The 16,038-nt window shown below is 41.1% G+C and overlaps 1 protein-coding gene across 2 annotated transcripts in view; it reads left to right on the top strand.

The window, feature by feature from the left end:
* BCAR3 (BCAR3 adaptor protein, NSP family member) overlaps window positions 1–16,038 on the top strand; it is a 90,626-nt gene that overhangs the window by 45,140 nt on the left and 29,448 nt on the right. The window contains exon 1 of one of the 2 annotated variants that reach the window (XM_075616433.1): window positions 8,676–8,978. The exons of the other annotated variant lie outside the window; for it this stretch is intronic. Within the exon in view, the coding sequence (XP_075472548.1) occupies window positions 8,889–8,978 (90 nt within the window). The 5' untranslated portion in view covers window positions 8,676–8,888. Of the gene's footprint in view, window positions 1–8,675; window positions 8,979–16,038 lie in introns of those variants that run through there. 2 annotated transcript variants of the gene reach the window in all.

The following is a 16,038-nucleotide window of genomic DNA, read 5'->3' as shown; positions in this document are numbered from 1 at the left end:
CAGGGGTGACAGTGTGAGATGGATGAAAGTTACCAAGGACTCCGCAGGGGTTCTCTGGGGGTATGGTGTCAGTGCAAGTGTGTGACAGTGAAGTAGGTGTGTGTCAGTGATGTCACTGTACCTTTTGGCCAATGAGAGTCGTGTGGGAGGCTGACTATGGGCGGGTGGACACAGGGACCAATGTCTGTGTGTGTCTATGTGTGTGTCACAGTGGAGTGGAGCATACCTCTTGGCCAATGAGAGTCGCGGGGGGCGGGCAGAATGACGGACCAATCACATTCACCACATCTAGCACTAACCATTCGAATTTATAGATTAAGAAAGATGACCAAGAATAACTAAAAGTAATTGAGAAAACGTCCACCTCTAAAAGATGAACTATTTGTTAATAGAGAAAACTAATCAGCAAAACGAATAATCCCTGTGACAGGGGCGGCCAACTCCAGTCCTCAAGAGCCACCAACAGGTCAGGTTTTCAGGATTTTCCTGCTTCAGCACAGGTGGCTCAGTCTTCGACTAAGCCACTGATTGAACCTCCTGTGCTGAAGCAGGGATATTCTGAAAACCTGACATATTACAGAAAACAAATACAGGAATTGCCCATCGCTGTGGAAATTTTGCCCTGGCCAGTGGTGGAAGATGGTTAAGCGCATGCAACATGCGTAAAACTTAGGTACACGCACGCTCACATATAAATGGAAACTTCTCCGCGGGACCTTTACCTGTGTTCTTATGGTAAACATGCAGAAACGTTTAACACAGAGCAGGCTTTCAGAAGTGATTGGATATAGTGAACAATAGGCTGAAAGACCCTTAATCAGCCCCTGTATAATCCTAGGCCATTGGTGTTTGAATGACCTCACATGACCAGTTTATGTCTGGCATGAGTAGGCAATGGTGGAATGTGTATAAAGTAGAAGAACTAATTAAGGATCTGGATATTAGTCTCTGTTTCTGCTGCTTATTTCAATCCCCATGTATGTATTTCAGTCACAAGTTATAAAATGGACATGTCTGTATCTGGGATCTCGGCAGGACACGCACAGGGTGCAGGCACATTGAGTGGCCTTGTTTCCTCCAGATGGCATCAAGCTGATTTCTGAATGGCTGCAGTGTCCGTGTTTGAAGATAATTGCTTCATAGAAGACTTATTACACATGTCGTTCTTTAGTATAAAGCACATTTCATAAAGGTTTTATTCACTTGCAGGACAAGTTATTTCTGGTCAACTGTACAAAAGTATTTTTATTCATGATTAAATATAGATTGGAAATGCAAGTGCCTACATGTTCTGGGGCAAAAAATGATGATTTTCAGGTTATAATACCTATTTGTTGACTAATTTACAGAAATATTCATATCTTCACCTTGCTACCAAAGGGACTTGTAATGCATCAGCGCTTTGCAATGCGTTTGCTGGGCCCCATGGTAATAAAATGGTTAAGATGTTATACCCTACTTTAAAGCAGAAGCCGATGAATCATTGTGGCAGAAATAGTTGGGAGTCATACAGAGACCTAGCAACTGATTAATTGCTGCGCAGCACGCGATGTGGTATGATGAATAAAATAATCCATCAATTTGAAAATATGTTTAAATGTAGCTCCAGTAAAGCTGAAAAGCGACTTTTTTTTAACATTCTTCCCGCTTACCTTCTAGAAATTATGTTTTGTTGTTATGTTATGTTATGCAGTAGAGAGGATATTTTGCTTCAGTTCATAGATTCCAGCATTTCACACAGTGGCTCCACCATTATTCTGGCAGATTTTCACTGGCCCACATACGCACTTCCAGCAGAACGGGAAGGCCGTGGCCGCACAGTTGGGTGTAGGCCGTAAGAGCGATGCTCACTTCTTCAGTTGCATAGTTTATGCAGGGAGTGAGGAATGCCAAGTTTCGGGGGATTCGCCGCCCTCCGGTGTACACCTGCGGCTGGTTCTATTTGCTGTGAGGACCAGCGCACCTTGTGCAGGGCGCTGCTGGTGTGAACCACCACTAGTGCCTGTAAGGGGAGCCACGTAGAATACCACTGAGCACGACGGAGTATGCTGGTGACAGGTGTACTACTACTATTGCATTATTATACTTCCAGCAAGTTTGTATGCGCTTAAAAGCAGCCAATCCCTGCTTCTTTTTGTGTGTGGTGCAAGGTTTATGCCACCTGAATCTGGGGGTCCCTCAGCCGAAACCCTCGACATTTGGGGTCCTCCCCCCTCCCCCTCCTGATTCTCAAGATATTAGTCATTTTTATTGTGCCGGTTTTGACGCAAGAAAACTACAAATATAGCCGAAGGGGCCACACACGCGGCCACGGATTCAACAATAGAAAAGCAACATCGTCTTCCGTGGCTCCTGAAGCTGCGGCTTTCTATTGCCCAGCACGCCCTGACCCCGCGGCCATTATCAATCTCGCCCAGTAGAGAGTAGGCAGCTGCCCAGATGCTCCTGAATTGGGGTGTCCCTGGACGGTAGGAGACTAAGGATAAGCTCGGTGGGATCCCCTGGTTCTGGTAGGATAAAAACAAATAAATTAAGATAAAAAGCAAGCAGGCCAGACTGCTGCTTTAAGATGGCGACACGGTGAACTCATTTGCTGTAAAAATCAGTCTTAACACACCAAGGGTACAATAATAATGAAACATTCTATTACTTTATAATGGGGGGTGGGGGGGGTCTATGTATAAATGCAGACAAGGTGCTTTGATGTGCTGCTCCATTTTTCGGAAGCTTAGTCGCAGAATGTTTCACTTCTACCACGTCAGAGCTGCCGGATATTTTTGCGCACATAAAAGGAAAAAACGGATGACGCGCACACGCAGAATTTGATACATCCCATTATATGTATTCCATAAAACGTCTCCCTCCCAACTCCTCCGACCTTCCCTAAGTCGCTTCCTAATGCACACGGGGCATAATCGGCACCATGTACATTATTTCGGCGCATGATGAAAATTCCCCAGTTTTACTTCAAAATTGCCTTGATCAATAGACCCCAAAATATTACACCCTTTTCACCCTCATCCTTCTTTTGTCCCCGCACACTGGGCCCTTAAAGGAGCAACTAATGACCTTTGAATTATTATTATTTTTTTACACAGGATTGAAGCAGGGGGGTGGGGGGGGGGGGGTCCGGAGCTGAGCCCCATTAAATTAAGCTTCGGGGACCCCCTGCTCAACAAGATAGACCTCCAAAGGGGGTGCTGGTATCTCTGCAAAGTTTAAAGCTCCTGCATCACACGGCCTAATAGGAGCCGAGCCTGAAGACGTCACAGCATGCTATTGGCCAGCAGGGCCCGGGAGCTTTGAGACTCCGCCATTACATGAACCCTGCTAGCTGAGGGGCTACCGGCACCCCCTAGGTCTGTATCTCCGGTAGATTTGGGTCCCCGGAGCTGAAATTAGTGTGGTTCAGCTCTGGAGACCCCCTGCTTCAATCCTATGTTAAAAATAAAAAAAAATTGCAAAACAAATCGTCGTCTGCGTCACCAGCAGCCCCAGTAATGGTTTATTTTCTGTATTATGATTCACGTTTACACTGTTCAATATATGTATTGTAAAGTGGCGCCAATCAGTTTGGTGTCTTTTACACATACTTCTTGGAGTATTTTGTTACAATCTCCCAGTATAATTGGATTTGCCAGACAAACGGCACCTGTCAAAGCCTTTTTTTGTATTTTTTATTTTATTTTTACATTTGGTTTGGCCATGGCTGTCACTTTGATAAGCCACAGGAACTACAGCTATCTGATCAGCACACCCTAACACACGCGGATTCTCTCCCACTCACTGCCCAGTGTTACTAATCTTCAAAGTCTCCACCTTTTCTCGAGAATGCATTTATCATGTTACCCCGCCCAAGCAGATCCTCTCTATCCACTGGCTTTTTTTAAATTTGATCTCTCTGTATTACTCACCCCTCCAGAGGTGGCCCATTCTAATCAGCAAGCTGGAATGGACAATATATATTGCGCTTAATAATTATATTTGGAACCTATCAAATGTTGTTGTTCAAAAATAAAAAAAAAGTACATTTAATAAAAGCAAGACTGCATTGTCTCGTATGGTTACTATACTTAAATGTGAAATATCACTATGTATGCATGTATTTTTTTAAGAAACATTTTATAAAGAGGCAATGCAATTACCTAGAAGTCTTTAATGACTAGAACATTCTTTAATTGACTTATGTACTATGAATAATTAATGACTGGTTTAATATTATTTGGCATGCTATAAGCTTGTAACAATGCTGTATCTGGGAACACTGTAGCTATGTTCCTCATTATTAATACATATTTTAATCATTGCAGTGACTCGCGTTCTCGTGGAATTTCTATACACAGACGAGTTCTCCATGCCTCATCTTGGCAGCGTGCAGCCTGCATAAGTGGTGTTTAACATTTCCCAGGCTAATAATGTCCTTAGAAAGGACATTCATGAAAACAGAATCCCATGACACTTCATTTTCCGTCACAGAGATTAAATCAATTACTATGATTATGCCTTCGTTCTTTTTTTTTTACATTTTTTTTTTTAACTCTGGAAACATTTAATTCCTTCAAAATAATTTAGTTGTACATGATAGAAATGGATTGATACTAGGGACTGAAAGTGGAGCGGGGTAGGAATAATGCTGCTCTTTAAACAGACAAACTCCGCTTGAATCCCATTCTTGTCTTTCCTCGTGGCATCGAGCAACTCACTCTGTCTCCCTGTGCAGCAGGCTCCGTGCCGAAGTACTGTAACCGTGTTCCTGCAAAATTCTGTGTACAGCACCATGTACACTGCCAGCACTACATATGGAGGGGGGGGGAGGTCTGACATTGTGTTTTTTTTTTTTTTTTTACAATTATGGTAAATGTATTTGTATCATGTTTACAAAATGAGTAAATGTCACGAACCAGAACACCCAATCTGGGTCCCTTAAGTGGATCCTGATTTCATTGTGGACCCTCCGGTGTTGGCTCTGGATTTCTGTCCTCGCAGAGAGCTTTTACTGTACATAATGAACTGCAGGTCACTCGCACCAAGTGCTGTTATTTGGAAAGACGTTCAAGCTTCTTTCTGGTGGAGAATGCAGTCAGACTGTTTCTGCACTGGAGGATTGAGTATATGTTTAATCCGAACCTTTCTGTGTCCATATGTTACACTTCTTCTGGTTTTGACACACGGTACTGTAGTTTTCCCAAGTCCATGAAAAACTGGTACCTGCGGCATTTTTGGTAGACTGTCCCTGTCATAGCAGACTGACAGGTCGGACATGTTTAACCGATTATTCCAGACCTGTATGTTAAAGCTGCAGTTCAAGCAATATCCTACATGTTTTAATAAATCAGTTCTTTACTATGAGAAAATACTTGGAGCATTTAAAAAAAATAAACAATTTTAGAGACATTTTTAATGTATTCTAATGTAACAAACATTTTTGTTCGTATAGCAACCATTTCACATATGGCACATATAGCAACAAAACCAGAGACAGAACATGAAACACAGACAGAGCCCAGTGCTACATCCATTGACACAAATACACGGTACAGTGCCTATATATCTATCTATATATAGATAGATAGATAGATAGATATAGATATATAGAGATATCTTTTGAATAAAATGGTCTTTTAGTTTAACTCTTTGGCCAAAGTGTCGTAAGCCCTTGAGCCTCTCCAAGGCAGACCACGTCTCAACGGTCCTAACACTAATATAACAACAAAGTCACATCCCCTTCCCCTTCTGAAACAGCATCACCTTTATGAGTCCTGCCCTCTCTCTAGCAGTGAACCAATTGAATCTAGTGCCTGCCTGGTCACATGATCTTCCTCAGAACCTTGGCTGTCAGTGCAGCAGAAGAGGACCACAGATGAATTTAGTGAACCCCCAGCCGAATCTTCGCCGATCGATCGGCAACTTAACGAATCACTTGTCAGTGTGTAGCTTGTATTAACACACATATTGAATGAATTTTTTTTTAAATGACAGCTTGAACTGCAGCTTTAAAGGACAGATGGACTTTGCCCCCTGAAAATAATTGTGTACAGGCAGTCCTCGGTTATCCAACGGAATCCGTTCTGGAAGTGGCGTTGGATAGTGACACCGTTGTAAAGTGAGTCCTATATTAATCAGTGGCGGTGAGCGTTGGATAACCCATTCCGGCGTCGAATAACAGCCCATTGGGCTGCACTGTAAATCGTTGGACATGCCATTCGTTGTAAAGTGAAACGTTGGATAGCGAGGACTATCTGTATTAAATATAACCATGTCATTGGCTTCCATAGACAGAATCATACTTGAAGCAAACATTTCATATCTCTGGTTCTTTGCAAGTAAAGTGTTCCCTAACCCTTTGCCCACCCTCCAGTCAGGAGAAGAGGGGAAGGGCACGCAGTGACATCACTGAAAAAGGAGGAGCTAAAGATGCTCATACCCCTTCCATGTTTAATATAAATCGCATTTACTGTACAAACGAACGCAGAAATAAATATTTCTTGGCATCTAATTTTAAGCCTTCCAAATATATCAGCCATTGGTCTATATTACCAACTGAAATTAACAAACACACACAGCTGTGTATGTTTGTTAATTTCAGTTGGTAAAACGATTTGGAGGTCTGTTACCCCTCCCTGTTTTCTAGTGCCCTCATTCCACTTTTTATTTTTATTTTTAAGTTTCTTTTTATTAGGGTGTTTGCAGATACATTTCATTGTAGTATATTGTATGTACATGGAACATCGAGTAATGTCTAACATTGTTGTCGCATACATTCATTCTCTTTTTCTCTCTAGGCCATCTACTTAAACCACTTCGGAGCTTATACTTTTGTTTTGTTTTTTGTATATCAGGGTAGTTATTTCTCAGCATTTGGCCTAGTTTCTTCGGCTTAGTTTTACATATTCCAATAAATATTTGCTATACCCATTCTCCTTTTTTCAACCTTGTAACTGGTCTTGATCTAATAGGTCTCGACGATTTAACTCAAAACCTTGTTTCATAGCTTGCTTGTGACTCCCGTGTGTTTTAAAAATTTTTTTTTTTTTTTTATTCCACCTTTTTAATTGCAGTTCTTGCAGAGCACCTGTGAATGACCAGTCTATTAAAGACTGCTCTCCCTCCGTTAGGCAAGGTGCACATGCGCGTCGGAGCGCCTGGCGGCACGTGCACCAGTTTAAGCTGCGGTCTAGGGGCAGCGATGGGACGCGCGTCTTGAGTAGAGCAGGGGAAGGCACAGCGGGGGTGCGGCCATGATGCCACATGTGTGGTTCGCCCTCATTGGCTGAACCGCTGACCTGACGTGGCCAACGTTCGGCCGCAGCACCAAAAGACAAAAATCTTGTCTTTTGGCAAAGGCGGTCGCGCACACTCGCCAACTGGGGCCTGCCCCATAGAGAACTGTACTTTGTGTCCCCACCTGGGACAAAGGCTTGGAGAGGTAATCTGAGCTTTTTGCAGGGGCAGCAGTGTTGGGACTTACAGATGGGCCACACCGTGACGTGGCTGTAGGCTTAAAAATACTTTCGACAAAGAATTGAAGTAAATGACCTTTGCTTATGAGAAGATATACTGAAAACTATTTAACTATATAATTTGTCAAGTTACATGTAGCACTAGGCCTCTTTGTCTTTTCTTCTATTGGTCTATGTTAGTGTGAAAAGAGGCCTTAATATATAGAGAGTGAGAGAACGGGAAACATTCAGCACCGGGCCCCTAAAAAAAAAAAAACTAGAGAATTTTGTGATTTGGGTAAAATTTGCCAAATGTTTTTGAAAATGCCAAACTTCCCCAAAAATTCACCAAACATTAAAAGTCAATCAGCATCGCAAATGGCAACAGCTCCCATGTCCCTTTTATATAGTGCCATTGATGTGAAATTCTGGCGAATGTTGCAAAACTTAGTGGTAATGGGGTAAAAATGTCGTGCCTAAGTATTTTCGCACATTCCTGAGCGCTGTGAATTTGACAGAAAATTTATGGAACGCAGAATTTCTGAGAAAACCGCACACGTGTTTACAAAGCAGACATTTGCACCGCTCGAACACGAGAAATTGTATTTTATATGGGATCAACACATACAAATGTAAATAGCCGTTACTTTTCTTGAACTAAATGGCTATGTTTCACAGTCATTTCAGATATATCTTGCATCACTTTCCAGAGAACTTAGTCGCTATTTGCTAACCTGTCTGCTAGTTAAACATTGCAGAATGGTACCATCTTTGCCACGTATTACACTAGAGCATTGAATGCTTTTATCTGTGTGTGCTTGCTTTCTCCTCTTGCTTCCTAATTAAAAGCAAACAAGGCAGGGGTTTTCTTTGATTACCTGAACACATCGGTTGTATGGAAAGAAATATCAAGCTCATCACACACAGTTAGCTTTTTCCTCTGTCTTTGGAAACACATGATCTGTGTATGGTTCCTTGTAGGCATAACATCCATGTTTACCTGCAGTTGGTTTTCTGAATGTAGAAACTATTTGAGACGGCTGATGATGCCAGGGAAGGTCAGCTGAACATGGTGCATCAGGTATGTGACCGGGGAGCTGGAGAATGTGTAATGGTTTGTATACAGAAATCAAAACCTTGGGGAGAGCTCAGCTGGTGAGGGCTTCTCAGATGGTTAGAATTTCATTGGTGAGTAAGAGAAATCACATGAGAATTCTAGCACTCTATACATGGCAGGCTGTGATCGTGCATGCCAGAATCCACTGAGTTCACAGCAACAGCTCCATCTGAGCAAATAACCCTGGACAAATGTCAGAGTGGAAGGCAGAATGTAGGCGCTCAGTGGAAGCTGGGACTTTGCAGAGTGAAGCAGTAACATCGTGGGAAAAAAACAATATTTCGCTGTAATCCTAATGAGTGCTTAATAACTTCCAGCCCAAAGATTTAAAAATGTCCAAGGATTGTATTTGTAATGTCTTTGAGACTCTCACCGCAGCCCTCTGCTGCTCTTACCAGCGAAAGTCTGTTATTGTGGTCAAGGTAGGTGCTACTTTAATGTGAATGTGGACAAAGATGCATGTTGTACAAAGCACGTGTTAATTTAGAATTTTGCTCTGTTTTGGGGATGAGTTGTCCAGTTAGCTGGCACTAATACTATGATCACACATAGGATGGTGATTATAATAACTACAGCATACAATACCTTTCCATGCTGAAAAAAATAATGCAAAGTATGGGAACATGAATCTTTAATTATTTTGTTTTTCATTGTAAATTATTTTTATCCTAAGGTATATACGACATCCGTGTTTACATGCCTTCTGCATCTTTGTATCAACATCCTTTTATTGCCTGTACTGGCAATTTTTTCGTATTTGGTTTTCTGTGCTGTAAAGTTTGCATTTTAGTGGTGTAATCTTTTCTTTCAGCTGTAGTTTTTCAAATAGAATGTAGGCACTTAATTTGAAATAAGGAAGTGCAAATGGTCCAAATGATCATTTGAACATGTTTAACAGTTTATTAATGTATAATAAGGATAATATATACACACAAATAATGTGTGTATAATAAATGTTGTATACAAATATACACAATAGTTGGATATGTAAAGATCTACAAGGAGTGATATACACATTAAATTGTCTATTATACCTCGCAGTTCTTGATTTGATTTAGCTTCATATTTCTAGCTTTAGCTTCTTTCTTCTTTTTGCTCTGTAATACCTAAAATAGCTCTGAGATTCCCATGGCAACTTTCCATTTGGCCTAATCCATCTAGTCTCTAGAGAGAGTGACATAGTATTTATGAGTGTGTACAGCCTGGGAAGAAAAGCAAAAATGTGCTTCTTGCCAACAAAGCCGAGGACGTTTTTTTGTAGCAATGTGCGCGTCTATTTATAGCTTACTCCTTGTGAAGTTCTTGTCATTTGTCTTGCATAGTATAAGCGCTGCCTGTGTTCTCTATTCATACTCATTTGTACCGTGCAGTGAGTAGAGAAAAATGAGTGAAAAATAATAAATATGTGTTAATAATATGTGAGAATATGTGCAGATATGTACTGTATGTCTATCATCATTTTGGCACATATTACATTGGTACTGAAACGATTCAAAGAATACTACCCCATTGCCACAGGACACGTGGCGTTTAACTTGAGAATAAATTTTGATTCCTGCACATTAACAAAAGCGAAGCAGTTAACATTTTGGTATTTTCTGCCTAAGGAGCTTAGTCGATATAAGCTGAAGCAGCCAAATCAGGCTAATTCCGGACAAAATTCCCAGTCGAAGTCGATGGCTATTTCGTCAGCAAACGGCCAGATTGGCTGCTTTTGGTGGATATTTAGAATAAGCCCCTAAGCCCTTTGCTGCATGAGATGTCCCCAATACATTACCATTCTTCCTCCTGCGCGACAACGGGGTCTTCCATCTTGTATTTTAAGCTGATTTAGGAGTAGGTCCCATTAATATAATGACATACTCTGCATTCGTTGTCTTTCTTGGTGCATGACCCAAAGCGCCAACTGTGCTGTGTAGAGTAGACTATAAATACAGCTACACTCCGACTGAAAAAGAATCTCAGTGCAGCAGATCGAGGAGCAGAATACAAGGCCCTTCTATGGCATGTTTTCCTGACCAATAATAATAGCCCATGATTTGATTATGGTCCACAAATATATATCTCAAGTACATCCTGTATTAACGAAGGACTTGGTGGCAGTGTAATGATAGGGGAGAGGGGAGTGCATGGGCTATTTTCTGTTTACTAGCCTATACTTTCTATAAAAAAGCTTCCCCTTTCTGCTCTTACTAGCAGACATTTATCACAAATCTTTGAAAATGAGGTCCAAAGAACGCACATCCCTTATTTATTAACAACAGTTGTCTCGTGTTCAGCAAGCTCAGAGACAGTCATTCAAATCAATGGCTGTTTTCTGCTAATGATTCTGCTGCGTCCATCTTGAAATATGACTCCTGTGCCACCACTTTTTGATATTATTTTAACCAATGATGTTTGGTTCAAAAACGCAAACGTATGAACAAAACAATGTAACACAAAACTGTTAAGGGTGGTCACTTTAACATGCTTTGGTGGTAAAATATTTCAGGTTTTGGGTTTGCCAGTTGTCCGTGTTTTTTGTAATTTGGAATGAAATGTAAATGTCTTTTTTTTTTTTTGTGAAGTTTCGAACAAACTTTTTTCAATCTTTTAGCAAAAGCCGGGCAGCCTTTTCCAAAAAGTTCGACCACGTTATTTTGAAGAAGAAAAAAAAAAACAAAACAAAAATAAATTTGAGTAACGATCTTTTCTGGGGGAATTAGCTCATGACGAAATTTCGAACTACAAAGTTTGTGAAATGTAAATTTTCGAACTCGTGAATCTGCTCCTCAAAGACAATTACTTTCATTTTCATCTGTAGAAACTAATTGGCCTGCAGAACCGCTGTCCAAAGAAAGTATTGATTTTCACATTAGTAGAGTAATATAGGTTTAAACCTGGAAGTTTGTGGACGAGCTGTATACAGTTATATAAATCTGTAGATTCTCTTATGAGTCTTTATATGTATAGTCCTGTTATGACTGAGAATTTTCATAGGTTCCTATTGACCCTTTATTTTGGGGTCAGTAAGAAAATGTTTGGTTCTGCATTCAAAATCTGGCAGTATAGACTCATGAGTAGACCTAGAATTTGAGTAAAGTACACTTTCACACATTGTGTATTCAACCAACAGTTTTCTGCGTTTATATTAAAAAAATTCTGATGTCTTAAAGACAGTTGCACTTTTCTATCTGAAGAATTTCTACTATCTTGCAACAACCAAAAATGCCCAATAGGCTGTAGCATGTTTTACTGATTTAAGCCACGGAGTCCCCAGACACATAACTGGAGCTGTGCAGAAGTTAGAAACTGTGTTTTGTTTTTTGTTCACGTGACCAGCCGGCACATACCATGCATATACTTTCCCATGTCATTTGCACTTGAACTCTGGGGGTCAATGAATGGAAAAACTAGTAATTAAAACTTTATAGTGTTGCCTGTCATGTAAAAATGTACTGCTGGGTTAGGACCAAAAAACTGAAACCTTTGATGGCTTTAAAATTGAAGAATCCGTGCGCTGTTTATCTTGGGTCCTTATTAAATATGCAGTGAAGCCCCATCTTCCTTTTCTCTAATGAATGGAACTTGCATCGCGCCAAACGCAAGATTGCCAGCTGCACGGCATATTGAGCAAGGGCAGCGGTCTTGAGTTAGGTACCATTTAGCCACCAATCTATTTAATCACCTTGCAAAAATAGTTCAGTGTATTGTATTATATACAAATAAGTCAATGTTACCATATTTATATAGGCAACAAGTAACGTAAGAGTTACAATAATGTACAAAGAAATGACACTGTAAATGCAAGGTATTCCAAACCGTACAATAAAACAAAGCCTGTGATTTGATCAATGATGCTACATTTTGCCATTTTATGTTACTCTGTGATCAAAAATATAATACAAATCTAATCGATTCTAGAAGCAGTCATTGTTTTGCTGCAATAAGTATAGAAATGCCACATGGCTAGGTCATCTTTAAGTAATAACTGAAATCCATGATCTCAGTATGTTTCTCTGGTATGACAGGGCTCCAGTTTCAGAGCTTGGAGGAGGGCCATGCTGGCCATTAACATTAACATACTTACCATTCGCCTTGAGAAAGCCCCTCGCGAAACGCGCGCGTCGGCTCCCTTCTCCCACGTGCACGCGCAGGCTTGTGACTGCATCCGCATTATGAAACTCTAACCGCGAGTTCATGCGGCAGCCTGCTCGTGCAGGATATACAGACTAGCAGTGCCCCGACGGTCATTGCAAGTCTCCTCTGTGTGGTGTTCTTTTTGGAGAGTGCTAATATCCTTGAAGTACTGATATAGTGACCCCAGCAACACCATAGCTGCGCTGCTGTCAGGGATATTCTAGACAGCAGCACTTTAAGGGTCACTATTGGTGCTTACCCTCAGCTCACCCTCTGCTATGGGATTATGACTACTATCCAGCCATAGTGCCTCCTTCACATAAGTCTCTATAACCTCAACCTGCTTACAGTCTATACACAGCCCTAGAGGTAGTGCAGGGCACCTACCCCGCAGTATATACAATAGAAGGTTACCTTAGGTCAGTTTGACACTTGGCCGGAGACACCCATATATATAGAGTGGTTAATTAGCTGACTGCACTCACGACTGCTGAGAATCATACTATACTCGTTCCCAGCGCCTACCAGCACATATATATACATATCATACTTACCACCTTAATAAAGGAAGTACGCAGACTATGCCAGTGTGTGATATGTTACTTCAGTACCTTTATTAGCACACCCAGGAACCCACACCCATCACAAAGGTCCACATCAGGATCTATGTGCCGTTTTGTTACCAGTGTTCCAATATAGTTATATCTGGTATATAAGATATTATCTGATCCGGAGCCTACATGGCTACTACTATTCAGGATCAACCTACCTCCAGCACGTTGTTCCAACATCCACTATTTTAATATATGCTATTAATAAAGTTTATGTTTTAAATCACTCATCTACCATCAGAGCGTGAACCTGAGTGCTATACAGGGTTCTCTCTCTATTCCTTCACTACTGTATGTACACCCTAAGCACCGTTCATCACCCTATCCTATTAGTGTGGCTGCAGCAGGGGCCCCCTACTATTCTGGCCATTAACATGTACAGTATATGCCACAGGCCTCCCAGCCTGTGTGTGTTGCAGAACCCTGGGCTTGCTGCTGTTTTCGTTGGAGAGTCCCAGCGGAGATGGATTTACCTTCCTAGTTACTTGGAACATTCCTAAGACTTTCTCAGCACCTGAGCTCCCAGTAGTAAGGTTGTGAAACAGTCTTCCACTCGCTGGGCTGACGGGCTTTCTAGGTTCTCAACTGATCACTGAGCCTTATTATACCTCTCTCTTAACATCATATTAGCTGAGCATTTCATCCACATTTTCATTGTTTAACATTGAATACTAAATGTAAAAGTGTCTGTACAGGAACACAAACTTACCCCCAGGCCTAAATAAATAGGCATTCACTAACTCGATTAAAGCGAGTATCTCCAGATTAAGAGAGATAAATTCAGATGGCAAGATCACACAATTTGACCCATTGGTAAAAGAAACGGGTGTCCCACCCAGGGAGATATTCTGTTTCCTCCAGATCAGGGCATTTCATGGAGAAATCAACCCGTCCAACTCTGAGCTAGAATGTGAAACTATGTGCGAGTTCCAAAGGAGCCTAACTTCAAGGCTACATGGTTGCTTTTCACTCCAGAATATGGGGAAACAGAGCAAATACATTGGGCTTTGGGAGGTGGACCTGGGAGAAGAGTTGGAAGACGATGACTTGGATGACATCTATAAGGCAGCCGGTAGTTACTCCATATGTACTACAGTTAAAGAAAATGTATAGAACATTATGTTGCGATGGTACAAAACCACCCTAGCTATATCCAGGTATGTCACCGGGTTACTCCCCCCTCTGTCCTAAGGGATGCGGAGGAATAGCCACTTTTTTACACATGTGGTGGGAATGCCCCCGAATCCCAGGCCTATGGTGCCGGATACAAAACTGGCTCCAATCAATCCTAAACATGGCTGGACCCATGGCTCTTCCTTTTTAAATAGACCCCTCCACAATCTATAGAGAGTAGAGAACATACTGGTGGCGAATATATAGCTACGGCCACTAGGTGTGAAATCGCTGGGGCCGGGAAGCAAGATAAAACACCAACCTTGCCAAGCATCAGAGCCAAGGTGTGGTTGCTCTGCAAATCTTGCAAAAAGTCTGGCCACCCTGACTATCCTACGCAGACAATCCCCAGCTGAATCCAGGAACAATCCTGTTGTACTCCTTCTCCCTATGATCATGGTCCCCCATTCGCAGACTCGGATGAAACCAGTTTGGAAGTGGCCACTCCTTTACACAAAAGTAAATATAACTCAAACTCCCTATTACAGAAGTACGAACCTCTCACATGATACCTACCCGGGATTTGTTCTGTCTTGGTCTATGTTTTGTTATGTATTTGTATAATGTGTTGCAATGGCGCCCCCCGCCCTCCCCTCTCTCTTCCTATTTCATTCTGTTCTCCCTCCCCCTCCCCATCTATATTTAAAGATGTTGCAAAAACCCCAATAAAAACTTAAGTTGAAAAAAAAAGTATCCATATTGCTAAATTGGTGGACTATTAGTGATACACCTCCCCCGCCCCCCCAGATCAAATGATCAGTTGGCGTTTTTCCTGATGAGTGCGGAAATGTTCATAAGTAGCCCCTGGATCTGACTAAATGTAGCAGCTGTTTACATTCACTGCCCCGCTAATAATGAACGTTTCAAAATAAATAACAATTTGAGTATGACCAGATAGTTCATCTCGCTCTGAGGCTTATTATTCTTATAAGATATACTAATATACTATATTTTTGGGATATATATATATTCTAAAGACTGCACACCATTCACTCAGCTTGGAAAATTCATTTCAAATGTAAATTTGGACTAAAAAAAGAAATAAAACATTTTTTGTTAAAAGAGCTTCTTTAAGTTTTGACTATGCAGCTGTAAATAACCTGTGTTATTTTACCAAAAAGCTATGGTGAGTCTGTAACAACAGTGTAAAAAAAGCAGCACCAAGTTGGTAGTGCTATAAGATAACAGCTTGATCTGCCTCCTAATTAGCTTGGTCATATTTGGTTATTTTACATGCTCCTTTTATTTTGTGTCCCACATTTTATCACACTAAGAAATTAGCTGGAGCCATATAAATAAAACATAACATTAATGCAAGCAATATAATGATGCACTGGGGGGAGGCATCTACGTGGACTCATTGCAAAGAATGTGAAGTTGTAACCGTTACTGACGGAGAGTCAGTCCGCTTGCCGTTTTGAAAGCGGATGTTTAAGTTGTATTATGTTTTTTTTATTTTTTATATTAATAACATTTATCACATGACAACATTCAAAGGATCTAAATTAGTCACCTCTTCAAAAGCTGAGTAATATTTCAAAGAATAATGAAGTATTAGCCTTAGAGCAACGTGTTTTCA

This window comes from Ascaphus truei, chromosome 10 (genome assembly GCF_040206685.1).
Source record: "Ascaphus truei isolate aAscTru1 chromosome 10, aAscTru1.hap1, whole genome shotgun sequence".
NCBI lineage: Eukaryota > Metazoa > Chordata > Amphibia > Anura > Ascaphidae > Ascaphus > Ascaphus truei.
Note: the sequence above shows the minus strand (reverse complement) of the source record. Positions and strands in the feature narration are given on the sequence as shown.